The sequence below is a fragment of the Ailuropoda melanoleuca genome, chromosome 7, assembly GCF_002007445.2.
Source record: "Ailuropoda melanoleuca isolate Jingjing chromosome 7, ASM200744v2, whole genome shotgun sequence".
NCBI lineage: Eukaryota > Metazoa > Chordata > Mammalia > Carnivora > Ursidae > Ailuropoda > Ailuropoda melanoleuca.
In genome coordinates, this window is record NC_048224.1 from 109,623,001 (window position 1) to 109,638,473 (window position 15,473).

Below are 15,473 nucleotides of genomic sequence, written 5' to 3' on the forward strand. Positions count from 1 at the left end.
TGGTAGGAATGACCACAAGGGCTCCAAATGGAGCTCTCCAGGAGAGTAAGGGAATTATGGGGTAATCCATTTTCTCAAAGAGAGGGCCTGAGGTTTAGGGAAAGGGCTTTTTCCAGCAGTGTGTGACTGAGCCTAGAGGAGCCTTGAGACCAACCTATTATGTGAATACAATTAAACGCAAAAGAAGTAACCTTGAGATTCTGAGCATGGCGCCCCACTTGGCGTATGTGGATATCTGAAGCAGCCAACAGATTGCTGCCTCACTGCAACAGAGGACAGAGACACATGAGATAGTACCCCTAGAACAGTATGACCCAGAGAGAAAACTCAGTAAAGGATCAGGGGAGCAAGGCAAGCAAGAAAGCATAGGACCCAATCAATCGAAGCAATGACTACTAAAGACACAGACCACCACTCAATCAGTCAGATTGTGCACAGACGCTTCTAGACTGAATAAGCTCCTGAGGTTCTTGAACAATTGGGGGTAGAATAGTCCTCAAGTAAGCCAGGTGACTTTCTCTTAAAATAAAACTATGGAATCCCCAAAGATCTCTGAGGTGAAAGGGAAATGACTGTATTTGTAACCCACTCTGGCAAAGTGACTATACCAGTAACATATAAAAATATATATGTACTTTAAAACACAGGAATGTATGAAATAAAAATTCTTATAAATTGCTGATTTTCTCTTAGGTTATTATGTGTTGATTCAAATATTCATTCATTCAATAAGCATTTATCAAACACCTAATATGTGCCAGACACTGTGCACACTTGTTGGGAAATGCATTGCGTAGCCCTCGACGGTTTCATAGTTGAATAGGCAAGAACCATAAATTACAACACAACTTAGTAAGTACTATCATTGAGAAATAAACAGAATCATGGAAAGCCAGATTAATATTATATAGAAGTGGCTTTATTTCCTTTCTCTGACCACTATCTAATCTCCATTCTTTTCTGCTTTGCCTTGGGCAGGGAAGCCACAGAAGGAAAGAAAGCCAACTAGGATGTTCAGCATTTCAAATGGTCAACTCAGATGAAAGTGTTCACATTGTTAGAAGGTCAGCGATGAATTATTTTTTAAAAATTTTTTAAAATACTTCAATCTTTGCATTTCAGTGAATTAGGCCTCAAAATGAAGGTGCCTTTTGATAGAATTTGATAAAGAAATTTTCCTAATCTTTTAGAGTATTATAAAATGGTAGCTATTGGTATTCCAATTTTGGATCTCTGTCACCTTCCCTTTGGATTCAGAGCAAAGAGAATAACCTACCCCCTGCTTTTGGAAACATCTTCTGTTTCTCAAGACAAAGGTAGGAATGGCCATGCCTCACTCAGAGGATCCTACTTGCCCCGTCCTATGCAGCCTTGGCCCCTTGCTCCCTGGTTAATGTATGTCTCACCCATGAAGAAGGCTCTATCTATGGAGGTGAGGGGTTAAGAGAGCTCATCCTTTAAAAAGGCGAAGGGAATTTTTTTCTTTAATTCATTTTGCAACCTCCCACTCTTCTTTCTATCAGCCAGCCACTCTAGTCTGTCCTCTGTGGCTTCCCAGATTCAATATTGTACTTTTGTACTGAGGATGAGGAAGAGAAAATAACTCGCGATTCTCTCAATTCCACACTTACAAGAGATGTTTCTTCTACTCCTCTTCTGTTATTTTCAACCTCTATTCCAAGGAGACATGATAGAAACTTACAAATGGGAAGTTGGGCTTCAGGAACTTGAAGCTTTACGAGCAGATGATATATTTTTTGAATGGCACTTGATGGATACGTTTACTCACCTAAATTTACCTGGTTGTAATGGCACCTGCCCACTCAATTTCCCTTTGAAAACTCATAAATGTGTGTGGCAATAATTGTAGGTCCACTGGCAGCTGGATCTGTTTTTACAAAGTGAAGGAGTCGCCATCTAAAACCTATAAACTGTCACAGTCTGTCATCACTGCAAGGATGCAGCCATTATTTAAATTAGACTGTGAATGATTTTTTTTTCCCTCTGTGATGGCTTTTCAGATGGTGATATGTCATAGGCAAGCCACAATAAACTGGCCTTAAGCATTCTCAACCCATTAGTCCTGCCTATAATTTGGTGCTTTCAGGAAAGCATACAAATGATATAAAAAAAGATTTTGTCAGTGTTTATGCCTGCCAGAAAAAAAAATCCAAGGAAATGTTTTTGACATAACACCTGAATAAGAGCTGGCATTATGACTGCTGCAGGTAGAAAAAACTGAACGAGCCTCATTTATTGCTGGCTGTGATACATATTTGGTGAGAAGTCTCTCTTCAAATCAGGGCAGAAGTTATCTCTCACATTTGTTTAGTGTTCAAGAATTCATAAAGCTTTAAAGAGACACAGTTTTATTTCATTTTCACAATAATGCTGTGCATTGGAAGAGCATGTGGTCTCATCAGTATTCTCATTTTACGTATGAAGAAACCAAGACTTGGAAATTTTTGGTGACTCACCCAGGGTTACAGCAGAGTTAGTAAATGACAAAACAGTCTAAACCCAGGGCTACTACCTCCAGAGCTCCTCCCCACTAAAGCCTGCTGTTGAGTGTTTTCTTGCTTTAACCTTTCTTTTGCATAATGAATTCATTTTCAAGTGTTTCAGAAACATGAACAGTTAAGTTCAAGAGGCAGAATCTTAGTGCAGTGGTTCTCACACTTCTCAAGCTGCACATTAGAATTACTGGGGATCTTTTAAAAATTCCAATTCCTATGGGGTGGCTGGGTGGCTCAGTCGTTAAGCGTCTGCCTTCAGCTCATAGCATGATCCCAGGGTCCTGGGATCGAGCCCCACATCAGGCTCCTCTGCTGGGAGCCTGCTTCTTCCTCCCCCACTCCCCCTGCTTGTGTTCCCTCTCTCGCCGGCTATCTCTCTCTCTGTCAAATAAATAAATAAAATCTTTTAAAAAAATTGCGATTCCTAAACTACACTTCAGCCCAAATCAGAATATCTGGGGGTGGGACCAGATGTCAGGTTTTTTGGGGGTTTTTTTGTTTGTGTGTTTAACTCTCAAGAGATTAGAATGTGCAGCTAAACACACAGTTTCCAGAAATCTCTGGGCTTTAGAATCTCTTGAGAAGCCTGTCAAATAACAGGTAGCCCATCCTACCATGGAAGATGTGATTCATTAAGTCCCTGACTTATGATGGTTCAACTTATGAGTTTTAGACCTTACAATGGTGTGAAAGCAATACACATTTGCTAGAAACCACGCTTTGAATTTTGAATTTAGATCTTTTCCTGGGCTAGTGATAGGTGACAATCCTCTCTTGAGACACTGGGCAGGGCCTCAGCTCCCAGTCAGCCACATGATCACGACGGCCAGCAACCAATATGCTTAGGACCATTCTGTCCCCATATAGCCATTCTGTTTTTCACTTTCAGTACCGTGTTCAGTACATTACCTGAGATACTCAACACTTTATTTAAAAATGGGCTTTGTGTTAGATGATGTTGCCCAACTGTAGGCTAATGTAAGTGATCTGAGCATGTTTGAGGTAGGCTAGGCTAAGCTATGAGGTTTGGTAAGTTAGGTATATTAAATGCATTTTTTTAAAGATTTTATTTATTTATTTGACAGAGAGAGAGAGACACCCAGTGAGAGAGGGAACACAAGCAGGGGGAGTGGGAGAGGAAGAAGCAGGCTCCCACTGTAGGAGCCTGATGTGGGGCTTGATCCCAGAACGCCAGGATCACACCCTGAGCCGAAGGCAGACACTTAAAGACTGAGCCACCCAGGCGCCCCTTAAATGCATTTTTGACTCACAGTATTTTCAACTTATGATTTTTCAAGACATAACCCCATCATGAGTCAAAGAAAATCTATACCTGATGTTTTTTAAAAGCTTCTCCAGCAATTCTGATGCATGCCAAGTTTGAGAACCATCATTTTAAGGGTTAGGGAGAGCAACTTTTGAATTAGAAGGACCTACATTTGTCAGCTGTGCCATTTACCAAGTATGTAACTCTAGACAAGTTAGTGAAGTTCTGAAAGCTTTAGTGTCCTCATGTATAAAGTGGAGATAATAGTAGTACTTATCTTTTATTGTTGTCTTGAAGATTAAATGATATAATGCAGAGGCTGTCAAAGCATGGTCCCTGGGCCAGCAGCACCAGCATCACCCAGGTGTCAGAAACACAAAAATTATCAGCCCCACTCACACCTATGAAATCAGAACTCTGAGAGCAGGGCCTATCTGTATATAACAAGAAGCCCCCCAGGTGATTGTCATGCATGCTAAAGTTTGATCACTGATATAATGTTTATAAAGTGGCTAACTTGGTCAGGGCAGGTCTGAGTTGATGAACACCTGTCCACTCTAGTATCTATTATCAACATTAGAATGAAGTGTCATGACTTAAACCAATTTGGTGTTTGTCTGAGAACCCAAGAAAAAATTGTTAGGTCATATTGCTGAAACTTTGGGACAGTAACAAGTGAGTCAGCCATAAACAGAAACTCAAACGCCTTGGAGTATTTTGAATTCAATTTGGATTCCAGATCTCATCAAAAATTAGGTAGAATGAATGGTGAAAAATGCGATGAAAACTTAAAAGAAATTATATTATTTTTGCCTTAAGGAAAAAAGATGAAAAGCAATTTTATATCGGCCTTCTATATTTGAAAGTCTTATATATATGAGAAGATGATCTGTTTTTCCTCATCTCCATTGAGAACAGAGGAAAAAGAAATGTGTTTAAACAGCAGTATTAAAAATATAGGTTTGATATAAAACAATTTCTTGACAATAAAGAGAATTAAGTTTTAGGGATCTTACAAAGGGAGACGTAAGTAGTTTCCCTGAAGGCATTTCTAAATAAGCTAGATTTTCCTATATTGGATATATTTTACCTGGAAGCAGAATGGGGAGCTACGTAATTTCTTCAAGTAGCTTGCTGTCCTAAGAAGTCCTTTCCAAAGAAAGCAAAGATCAATGCAAACAAATTGAAACAACAGTGTCATCTAGTGGAAAGATCTATAATAACATTCAGTATACCAATCTATGATTGAATAAATCCCTACATACTTTAAAGTATTGAAACTAATTAATTTTTTTTAAACCTAGATGCAAACCTGTTTCAAGATTATATTTTTCCATTCATGCCTCAGCCACGTACACTTAAGGGAAAAACAAGCCCAAAACCATCAGGCCAACTGATGACTAAACCCTCCAGAGGGAACTGGCAGATTATAAGTACTTCGATAGTCACAGTTTAAAGACTAAACCCAACAGAATTGGAATGCTTTAATTAAATTCTTAACAGCCACACTCCCAGTGCATGTCTTGGATTTCCCAGATTTGAAGTACAAATTTCTGCTTCTGAGATAAAGGGTATTGCTGATGCATAATCATCAGAAAGCTAAAATGACAGCTATGGCTGTCCTCCCACTAGTCCCTTCTAGGTGATTTCTCTCAGAGAAGGCCTTTTGGCCTTAGGTGGTCTTCCTTACCACAGATCCAAAACTCTTGCTTTGTTGTTAGTCAGAAAAACTTAGGTTCACAAGGCTGGGTTCCATGGTTCCCCTATTTGCTTCAATAATACTATCTTATTACACCTAGCATGATAGGTATCTCACTATATTATACTGCTGCTTCTTGTCTATATTCTCCATTAGACTGTGTTCTCAGCACTCAGCACACTGGCTGGGATACGGTGGTTTTTAATAAATGTCTTTTGAGTGAATAAAAAAAAAAGAATCTTTCAACTTACCCCTCTATTAGATGTGTATGCTGTTTATGATTGTCTATATAAATAAAAACATGCTTCTTCCTACTGACAAGAAGACAGATACAGCCAACACCCATAATGAAGAGGGCGGGAAGGACTTATTCATCTTTTTTTTTTAAAAAAAAAAGGCTAACCACACAGTTTCAATTTGACTTGTACTATGTAGCAAAAGGAAAAAAGAAGAAAGAAGAAGAAGAGAAAGAAAAGAAAGAGAAAGAAAGAAAATGGCTAGTAAAAAATATTTACTTGGCTCATTAGTTGTATGGTATATTAAAAAAAAAAACCAACTATGAGATGAACATGAATTATGGTAGTTAAGCTGAAAAGCAGAACTAGAATTCTCTTTCCACGTGCCTTACTTAATTTATCTGGAGCTTTGGAAAATCAATTACCCCAGAAATCTTATAGCTAAATGGAGCCTTAGAGGTCTAGTTTAAGCCCATCATTTGAAAGATAAGAAAATTCAGCTTTAATGAGTTTGATCACTGGCCTCAGGTCAACAAGCAGTTAAGTAGAGGAGCCAGGACTCAGTCAGGCTGGCCCACATGTTGACAAAACTGAGCTCCTAACACTGGGGGATATGGTCTCCTTGCCCATTCAGTGCTCCCCCTGAGGAGCCATGCCTGTTAAATGTTGTGTGTAACGTTACTAATTTATTGTCTTTCAAACTCATTTGCCCATGGAATCTTTTGGAAGCTTTAACATTTTCCAGGAATAAGTTTTAGGGGATTCTGAGTATCCCTGCTACTATATCTGAGGTCGTCCAAGTATCCCTGTACAGAGCTGTAACAACTGGATCTCACAGATGCTACCAACAATTCATGTGCTTATCAATCAAAATATGCAGTGGGTGAACCCAGTTCTTCCATGTAACTTGCCATGTACACAAATAAGCGTGGGTTGGTGACAACCTAGCTCAATAAAATGCCTACAGAAGCGTGAGAGTTTGCTCATGCTGTCTGAGTGTGCTGTCACAGAAAAAGTTAACCTGCACAGTGAAAAAGTGCACAGCTGTCATCCCTTCAAACAGTCCTTCAAAGGGAAGATTGGTACAGTCTCTCAGGAAGTGGTGTTTTGTTTGTGACAGGGAGTCTATCTTGAAAGCAAGGGATTGTGCTCTTAATAACTCTTTTGCCTACTTCCTCCAGGCTCAGGAAGAGCAGAGGAATAGAAAGATACAATTGCAAGTAAGCATATTTTCCAAACTTGCACCAGTATTATGTCTTGCAATCCTTTCTTAGAAACAACATGTAAAATGTATTCTTTTGATACTTCGAATATGAGACAGTTTATCCAGGGCATACATTGTTGATAATAAGCTTAGCTTCAGGAGAAAGGGGAAGAAAATCAAGCATATTAATTTACTTGGGTCACTGGTATATCCCTTCCTGCATTGCCCTGTGACTTTAAATATAAGTACTATTAAATTTACCAATGAATGACCTCATTACATAAGCTTTAAGAGACTTATTAAACAGCCAATTGTGATCTCTCTCAAATTTACCACAGAATGGCTAAATTAGGGAGCAGAGAGGACTCAAACAGAGTAATTGTTGACTAGACAGAAGAGAACATAAATGTATAAGGAAAATTGAGTATGCCCAAGTTAGTTAAAGTCAACAAAGGAAATGTCCTCATTTCATTTTGTAAAGGCCCATGGGACACCCCAAACATAGAGAGCATTAGCTATATGTTTAGCTGAAATGATTATTTCTGAGCAATTTCATGTTCTATTAAAAATAGCATTGGTGAATTTGCAAGTTAACTCATTTTGAGAAGGGAAACAATATCAGACCACATGAGACTTTTACTTTCCAAGAGAAAACTTGAATATTAGCAATATTTTAGTATCTCTTAGAAAACATATTCTTCTCCTATGTTTGCAGAAGCAGAATTATTATTAAGAAAACCAATTTGCCCAACATCACACCTCTACATTCTAGGGTTCTTTCCATATAATCCAAAAAAAAAAAAAAATCACCCAAAAGATATCATTTACTCTAGTGAGTTTGCTCTAGCTTGGGCCTTGAAAACAAGAATATGATTCCTTCAGTACACAAACCACACATTCATTTCTCATGGGTGGACTCACAAACACCAAGCTCCTGAGACTGGTATTTAAAATCCGAATCCCAGAAAGATATTTGTACACATATTACATTGTTCATCTAAGCCAAAAGGTGGATACAAGCCATGTGTCCATGACAGATGAAGCTGGTATATACATACAATACAATATTAGCTTTAAGAAGGAAGCAAATTCCAGGGGCGCCTGGGTGGCACAGTGGTTAAGCGTCTGCCTTCGGCTCAGGGCGTGATCCCGGCGTTATGGGATCGAGCCCCACATCAGGCTCTTCTGCTGTGAGCCTGCTTCTTCCTCTCCCACTCCCCCTCCTTGTGTTCCCTCTCTTGCTGGCTGTCTCTATCTCTGCCGAATAAATAAATAAAATCTTAAAAAAAAAAAAAAGGAAGCAAATTCTGATACATGCTACAGCATAGATGATCCTTGATGACATTATGCTAAGCAAAATAAGCCAGTCACAAAGAGACAAGTACTGTATGATTCCACATATGTGAGATACTAGAGTCATCTAATTCATACAGACCAAAAGCAGAATGGTAGTTATCATTGGCTAGAAGGAGGAGGGATTGGGAAGTTATTAACATGTTCAGTTTTGCAAGATTAAAAAGAGTTCATAAATGGATACACAAGGTGAATATACTTAATGCCACTTAACTATACACTTAAAATGATTAAGATGGTAAATTTTATGTTATGTGTATTTTACCACAATTTTGAAAATTCAGAATCCTTGTTTTTAATTTATAGAAAAACTGTGCTGTCAGAGGGATTTGAATATTTGCTCTTTTATAACTAGCCTAGCCTCTGTGACAGAGAAAAAAAAAAACAAACTACATCATAAATAGAAGCCTGCTTTGAAGGCATACATTAAAAAACAACAAGAACAAGGGTAGTACAATGAATTGGATGCTTGAGACGTCTAACACAGATGACACATCTATCTGTCAACAAGGACAGACTTGTCAGAGGGAGCAGAGTGCTTGGATTCTGGAGGCCAGGACTCTCTGTATTCATTTTAACAATTAGAGGCTTGCTAGTGGTCTTGGCTAGGATTCCCTCCACTGGACCTACCAAACTGCCTACCAAAACTGCCTGGTTTTCTTTCTCCTTTCTTTCCAAGACTAATTAATTGTCTTCTGATTAACCTAGCTATTCTTTAGCTATGCAAATATATTCAATTAGATCACAGCTGAAGCTCTCAGATCCTGGTGCTATTCTATCAAAACCGACCTTACAGATGAGAGTAAAGACTGTTGAATTCTCTTTAAAGAATCTCATGATTCCTTTTTTTTTTTTTTTTTAGGTAACTAATGCTATGACACTACTCCCTGGGGGTTAGTGAGGGTGGTCAGTTTGTCTTACTACACAGACCTATCGGTGTTCTGAAGTAGTAAGGTTATTAGAATACAGGAAGAAAGGAGCACTCCCAAGCTCTCTGGAAAGGGAGCAGCCTGTCCAAAGCAAAAAGATTGGCTACTTCAGGAAAGGAGGTAGACTTGAACCATTTGACTAGAGGAGGGGACAAGATGGGGCCACAGGCAGGAGACAAAGCTAGACGGGTTATCATGGACAGGCTCATAGAAGGCCAAATGTGTTATCTTAAAAGACTGGATAATCCTGGAAGGAAAGAAGAGCCTTTGAACAGTTTTAAGTGAAGATAAACTTAGGTGAGATTTATGTTTTAGGAAGGTCCCTCTGCCTGAGCTGAGGAGCAGTCCAGGTAAGAGAGGATAACCCACACTTGGGCAGGCACCCTGTGGCATGCCCTTTGGTGCTGCTCACCCTGAAGTGGGGTTTGAAGCAAAACAAATCTAGTTCCATAATGGGGAACACCAAGAAAATGACATTGTACTGAATGGCATGGGTAGATGGGAGAAGAGGCTTGCAGAGCCACTGCATGTCACTCCAGAAAGCCCCACTGACCATTGCTTCTATTGCTTTTCCCCTACATCCCCAGCTGATTCCCTGTCTATCCTAGATCCTTCTCCTCTTTGGCTCCACTTTCTGCTTCCGTTTCTAAGTCAACAAAACAAAAAGTAGTTCAATATCTGTGACTTAGGAGTTTGTCCCCCAGAAATGGGAAATAATCTCATTTTAACCCACCAGAGCAAGGAGATGAATGAAGTAGCTGCAATGGGCAGAAATTGGAAAATGGGCAAATATTTTGCAGATAAAACTAGCAGGTTTGAGTGACTAACTGTCAGAGAGACAGAAGTCTACACTGACTTGCTTCCCCAACACTGCTCTAGCTCAGGCTTTTAGTATTTTATTTAATTTTTTTTTCTGGCCTAGATTTTTATGAAAATCACCAAACAGTCTCCCATTTCCTAGTTTCTGTCCAGTGTAGAAATTGGGTTTAGATTAGAGCAAATCCGATTGTGTCTCTCTCCAGGTTACTGGACTTTAACAGCTCCCATTTCTCTCTAGGTAGAGTCCAAACGCTAAGATCTTCATGATACAGTCTGTGTTTGTCAGGAGACTCATCTCCCACCTCTCCCCCATGGGAGCACTAACTGTACTTCAGCATTAATGAGTTGTGATTTCAGAAATACACCATCCTCTCTCATTCATCTCCTGGTTAACACAACTTACTCAACTTCTACTGGCTCTTCTAGATTCAGGTCAAGCGTCACTTCCTTCAAACGCTTTTGACACCTACTTCCAGTGCTGCCAGTCCCTCCAGTCCAGGCTGAGTGAAATGACTCTCATCGGGATTACTTTGCATACCTGTAATAGTATAAATTCTTGTTTATCCTAATTATCCCCTTGCCACTAGACTGCAAGTGCATTAAGGACAAGGACTGTATCTTCTCCACCTCTCAATACTCAGCATCTAGCTTGGCTTACAAAAACTATTTGTTGAATGAATAAATAAAAGTGGTGGAACCAAGACTCAGATCTATAACTTCCCACCTTAAATCTACTGCTTTTCTCAATATATCACAGCCAATAAGAGTGACTCATTAAGGGGCGCCTGGGTGGCACAGTGGTTAAGCGTCTGCCTTCGGCTCAGGGCGTGATCCCGGCGTTATGGGATCGAGCCCCACATCAGGCTCTCTGCTTTGAGCCTGCTTCTTCCTCTCCCACTCCCCCTGCTTGTGTTCCCTCTCTCGCTGGCTGTCTCTATCTCTGTCGAATAAATAAATAAAATCTTAAAAAAAAAAAAGAGTGACTCATTAAGGTAGAGGACCAAATACTTCAGATGACAGATTTCCTATTCTTAATCTAGCACAGTGAAAACAAGTTGGTGAAATGGTCATAAAATGGGTAAGTGAACATGGATATTAAGAGACCATACTATGTAAGCCTATACTGACACTCAAAGTGTTTACTACCTGTAATGCAAAATATCTAATAAAAGTTTTAGTCCTAAAGTTAGCAAGAAGATCCAACATCCTTGTATTGTATTATAAACATATTTGAGAATATTCTGAAGACATATTATATATAAACACATTCACATCAAATCCATCAATAAGTATTCATAATTATTTGGAAGCTAACCCAATTTTTTAAAAATTATATTTTCTTATCCTCCTTCTCTCCCTTGCTATCTATGAAGAGGCATAGAAAACAAGAGGAATAGAATGCAAATCTGTCAGTGTGGTTGTCTTTTTTTTTTTTTTTTTCATATTCATCAGCAAAAGGCTCCACTGGGAAAGAAGTTGAAAATTGGTAACTGACAATGGACTTTCATAAGTATTTCCATAAATTACCTTTGTTTTCTGATTATATTAAAAATAGTTATCATTGAAGCAATTCTAAGTAGCAATAATCCAGCCCATACAGATTTTGTAAAGAACTCTAACCAAGAACATCTTCTTTCCTGTTATAAACAAAAACCAATATACCAAGGAAACCGTAGCAATGTATTTATTGGAAATGAGCTAGACGTTACATTAATTGGATGAAGATGTAACAATGCATGAGCATAACTGGTGCAACATTTAAAAAATCACAAAAGAAAAAGAAAATTCAGTTTCAGAAGAAATACTGTATCCAAGACTTTAATCTCTGAACACTGTAACACAACTCAACGCTGACTTTGAATATCCAGAATAAACTTTACTTGAAACTGAACTGAAAGGAAAAGTGCCTTTTCCCACCTTAAAGATTCTTTGGCTACCACCTGTATATCACACACATAAGGTAATTTTCATACCAGACAGTAACCAGATGATATCTGTCATATTCCTCGTAGGAAAAACCTCTCCGACAAATAGAGAAATTTGAGGGAATCCAAGCAATAAATCAGTTGATAACCCCAACTTAATAGGGGACCTAGAATTCACATTTCCTAGAACTAGAAATTACATTAACTTTACCAATAAGACTTTATTTTATTAAAAAACTGCCTGGATTAGAGGGCATGCTGATTTGTAACAAGAATCATTATATTTATACTGAGTAATGGTGTAGAGGCAGGGGTTCAGATGTTTATCATCGGCTCTTCAAGGTTTTCCCAAACCTGGAGAGCTTTGCCCTTCTATCCTATAATACACTGTAGCTAGTGAATAAAAAACTCCCTCTGAAGAAAATTATCCCAAGTAATCCATCTGTAATAAGTACTGCAAAAAGCAGTGATGATAAATATCGTTTGGAAAGGCAAAAATGCTGCATCAGCTTTCAGAGGCACTATCCTAGAATCATCTCTGAAATGGAGAACTGCATGTGTACTCTGAAAATTACTTTCCTTCCATATACCCAGCATGCATGAATGTCCTCTGCTAAGCCATAGGCTGAGGAAGCTGGGAGTTCAAACACAGAAGTAGGTCTTAGAAGGGCTTGGTGCCACTTTCCACTTCTCTCCAATGGATTTCAACAGTTTATTCTTAAACATTTCACAGTTCTCACAAACTTTCACATACAAGGGAAAGATGATTCAGAGCTTATTAGATTCGGTCAATTGGCAAAAAAAAAAAAAAGTGTCTCAACACAGCATATTATCTTTAGAAAACCAATCATAATTTCCTTATTTTTCATTTAAGGTAGAGAGAACTAAATTAGGAGCTCCTGTAGGTGGGAAAATGACAAATCCTTGTCACCAACTACGGCACCAAGTAAAAAGGAGTCCATTCATGACTGTAAGGAGTAATTTAAATAAAAAGTAGAAAGTTGATCTAGACAATTTAGGTCCTAAATTAAATTGTGGAGGCCTGATATTTTTAGTTTGAGTAACAATGCTGGTCTAATCTGCTGGGAAATTACTAACATTTTTTTTCACCCTGAGCTGGGTGGGTAGATTCCACTATCACGTCTTGCTTTCTCCTTATGCATCTCCAAAGTAATGCCTAACCTGACTCAAAATGCATGTAGACACAACATGCTAGTTGGCACAAAGCGAGGGGCGGGGGAGGGAGGAAGGCCCCCACCTTCCTGAAAAACCCATAGGGGCATGATTGGCAATCAGTCATTTTCCTCAGATATACATAATGTCAGTAGATTTTAAGACAGATACACATAAAGTTACACAAATGTTTCTACCTCTCCACCATTGAGTGAAACATGCTGTTCTTTGGAGAAAAAAATACATTCATTTTTTTCAAGTATATTTCAATATACAAAGATGCTCTAGCTTTGTTTCACTACAAAGACAAAACGATTTCACCTATGTCCAAGGGGAATTTCGTTTTAACTTCCCTTTGGTGTGGATTTCATGAAGTTTTGATTTAAAAAATTACTCTAAATATACATCTACTCCTTTGATCTGAAAGCGTGAACTCTTTATGTCCATTTTATTTCTATGTACATAGTCAACAACAAAAAACCAGTCTACATATGTACAATGGCTTAGGATTGGCGTACTCTAATGAGAGTGAGGTCCACCCTCTAGCACTAGGGCTCAGCACCAGACTCCAGTGGTTCCGTCAGCTCCGGTGTCCAGCGTTGGGCCAGCAGCACGCAGACAATTCCCTTCTTCACCATTCTAAGAGCACGTTCTGCTGACGTGGCGCTTCTTCAATTATGGCTTGTTTCCTGTCTTGGCTTTGTTGTTAGGGTTGCAGTTGAGGTCTCTTAGCAATGATTCGCAATTGGCGAGCGCATCAGCTGGCAGCAGCTTCCGGATTTGATCCACTGTCTTTTGATAAGCCATTTTCTCTTGTTCCAGAGTCCGGATTAAAGACTTCATTTTGGTCTCTCTGGTCAGAAGGTTTTCCAGATTGGATTCCAAGGTCTGGATTTTAGCATGAGCTATCTGTTTGGGGGAAAGAAAAACAAATGCAAATTCCTCCAACCAAAAAATCTGAAGACTCTGGTTCCTCATCAGAACAGCAGCCAGACCTTACGTATATTAACCCATCATATCGTATTACTTAATAAAATAGTATGTGAAGCAAATACTTCGAAACTCTCTGTGACATGGAGATTTCCCAGTTTCTCAAAAATACAAATGTAGTACTGACAAGATACATCTCATTTCAGTGAATACAACAAAAATGCACTATTAAATCAGCATCCCACCATGGTGGGGGCCTCACTGTATTCCCCTAGAGTGAGTGGGATCTGGGGGAAGGAGAAACAGGAGAATTCTGATGCTACCCAGAGGTGCTGAAGAAGGCTCTCCACTCTCTGACTAGAAATATAGGATTTTCTAAACACATACTTGGGATCCTATCAGTTTCAGTGGGTGTCAAGGGTTCCCACATAACTTGGGAACCAAGACGTGATGATGGCATTTAACCATCAATGAAAAAGTCTATAACTATTAATAAAAGTCATTATAATATAAAGCAGGTGCAAACCCACTTTCTCTAATGGGGAAGGGCTCAATTAATCACCATTGAAGCATCAACTGTTTTTCTCTTTGAAAATAGTGTTGGTTCTTTGTTTGAATAGGCATACAGTTTTCTGTGGACAGGAGCTAATGTAAGATGAAATGAAGTCAGTCAGTGTTCCTATCCTTGGGGAGCAATTACTCTGGAGAGTAGAAACCCTTGTTTCTAAGCCTTTCTCTCCTAGCCATTCCTGTCAGGGGACTCACCACATAAAGCAGAGTTTTAGTATTCTCTAGTTTGGCAACAGGTGTCATGTTGGGAAGTGGGGGGTAGACAAAAACCAAGTAGCCATTAGGCACTTAAGCTCCAACTCAGAACTCATCTCCCCCACCTCCCAGAAGGTCCCCTTTCTAACATCCCCTCCACTAATCACTCTTAAGCCCTGCCCCTCTGGGTCTGGATACACAGCTGACATCATACAAGTTGCAGATGTGGAATATTAGTTTATACTAACTTGCTTATTGAATCTGTAAATGTGCATTTATAAATAAATACATAGTATTTTATATTCCCAAGTAATTGTAAACTCCTTGATGGCAGGGACTATGTGTTACATGTTTTCAGCTGATTCTCTCAAAAATGCCTCCTTTTCTTTCCATTTCAGTGAGTTTTACTCTAGACAATTCTTACTGTCCCCAGATTTCTGCAAGTGATTTCTAGCTAGTCTCCATACCTTCTCTCCCCATGCGAATCTGTACTCATCAATGTTTCCAGATTGTTCTTTCTAAAGTACAGCTTAAAAGCTGTGAGAGATTTTCCTCTCAAAAGGATTAAAGCCATGCTCTTCTGCTTGACACTGAAAGTTATCAATAGTTTCGCCTCCATCACATTTATCACACCTTTCCCCAACAAAAATCTTAAAC

At 39.1% G+C, this 15,473-nt stretch overlaps 1 protein-coding gene across 5 annotated transcripts in view; it reads right to left on the bottom strand.

The window, feature by feature from the left end:
* Positions 1-11,684: 11,684 nt before the first annotated feature.
* The window catches only part of TBC1D4 (TBC1 domain family member 4), a 189,111-nt gene continuing 185,322 nt past the window's right edge, over positions 11,685-15,473 (bottom strand). For all 5 annotated transcript variants that reach the window (XM_034665294.1, XM_002926843.4, XM_034665295.1 and 2 more), the window contains one exon: positions 11,685-14,030. In XM_034665294.1, coding sequence (XP_034521185.1) covers positions 13,797-14,030 — 234 coding nt within the window. In that variant the 3' untranslated portion in view covers positions 11,685-13,796. The remainder of the gene's footprint in view (positions 14,031-15,473) is intronic.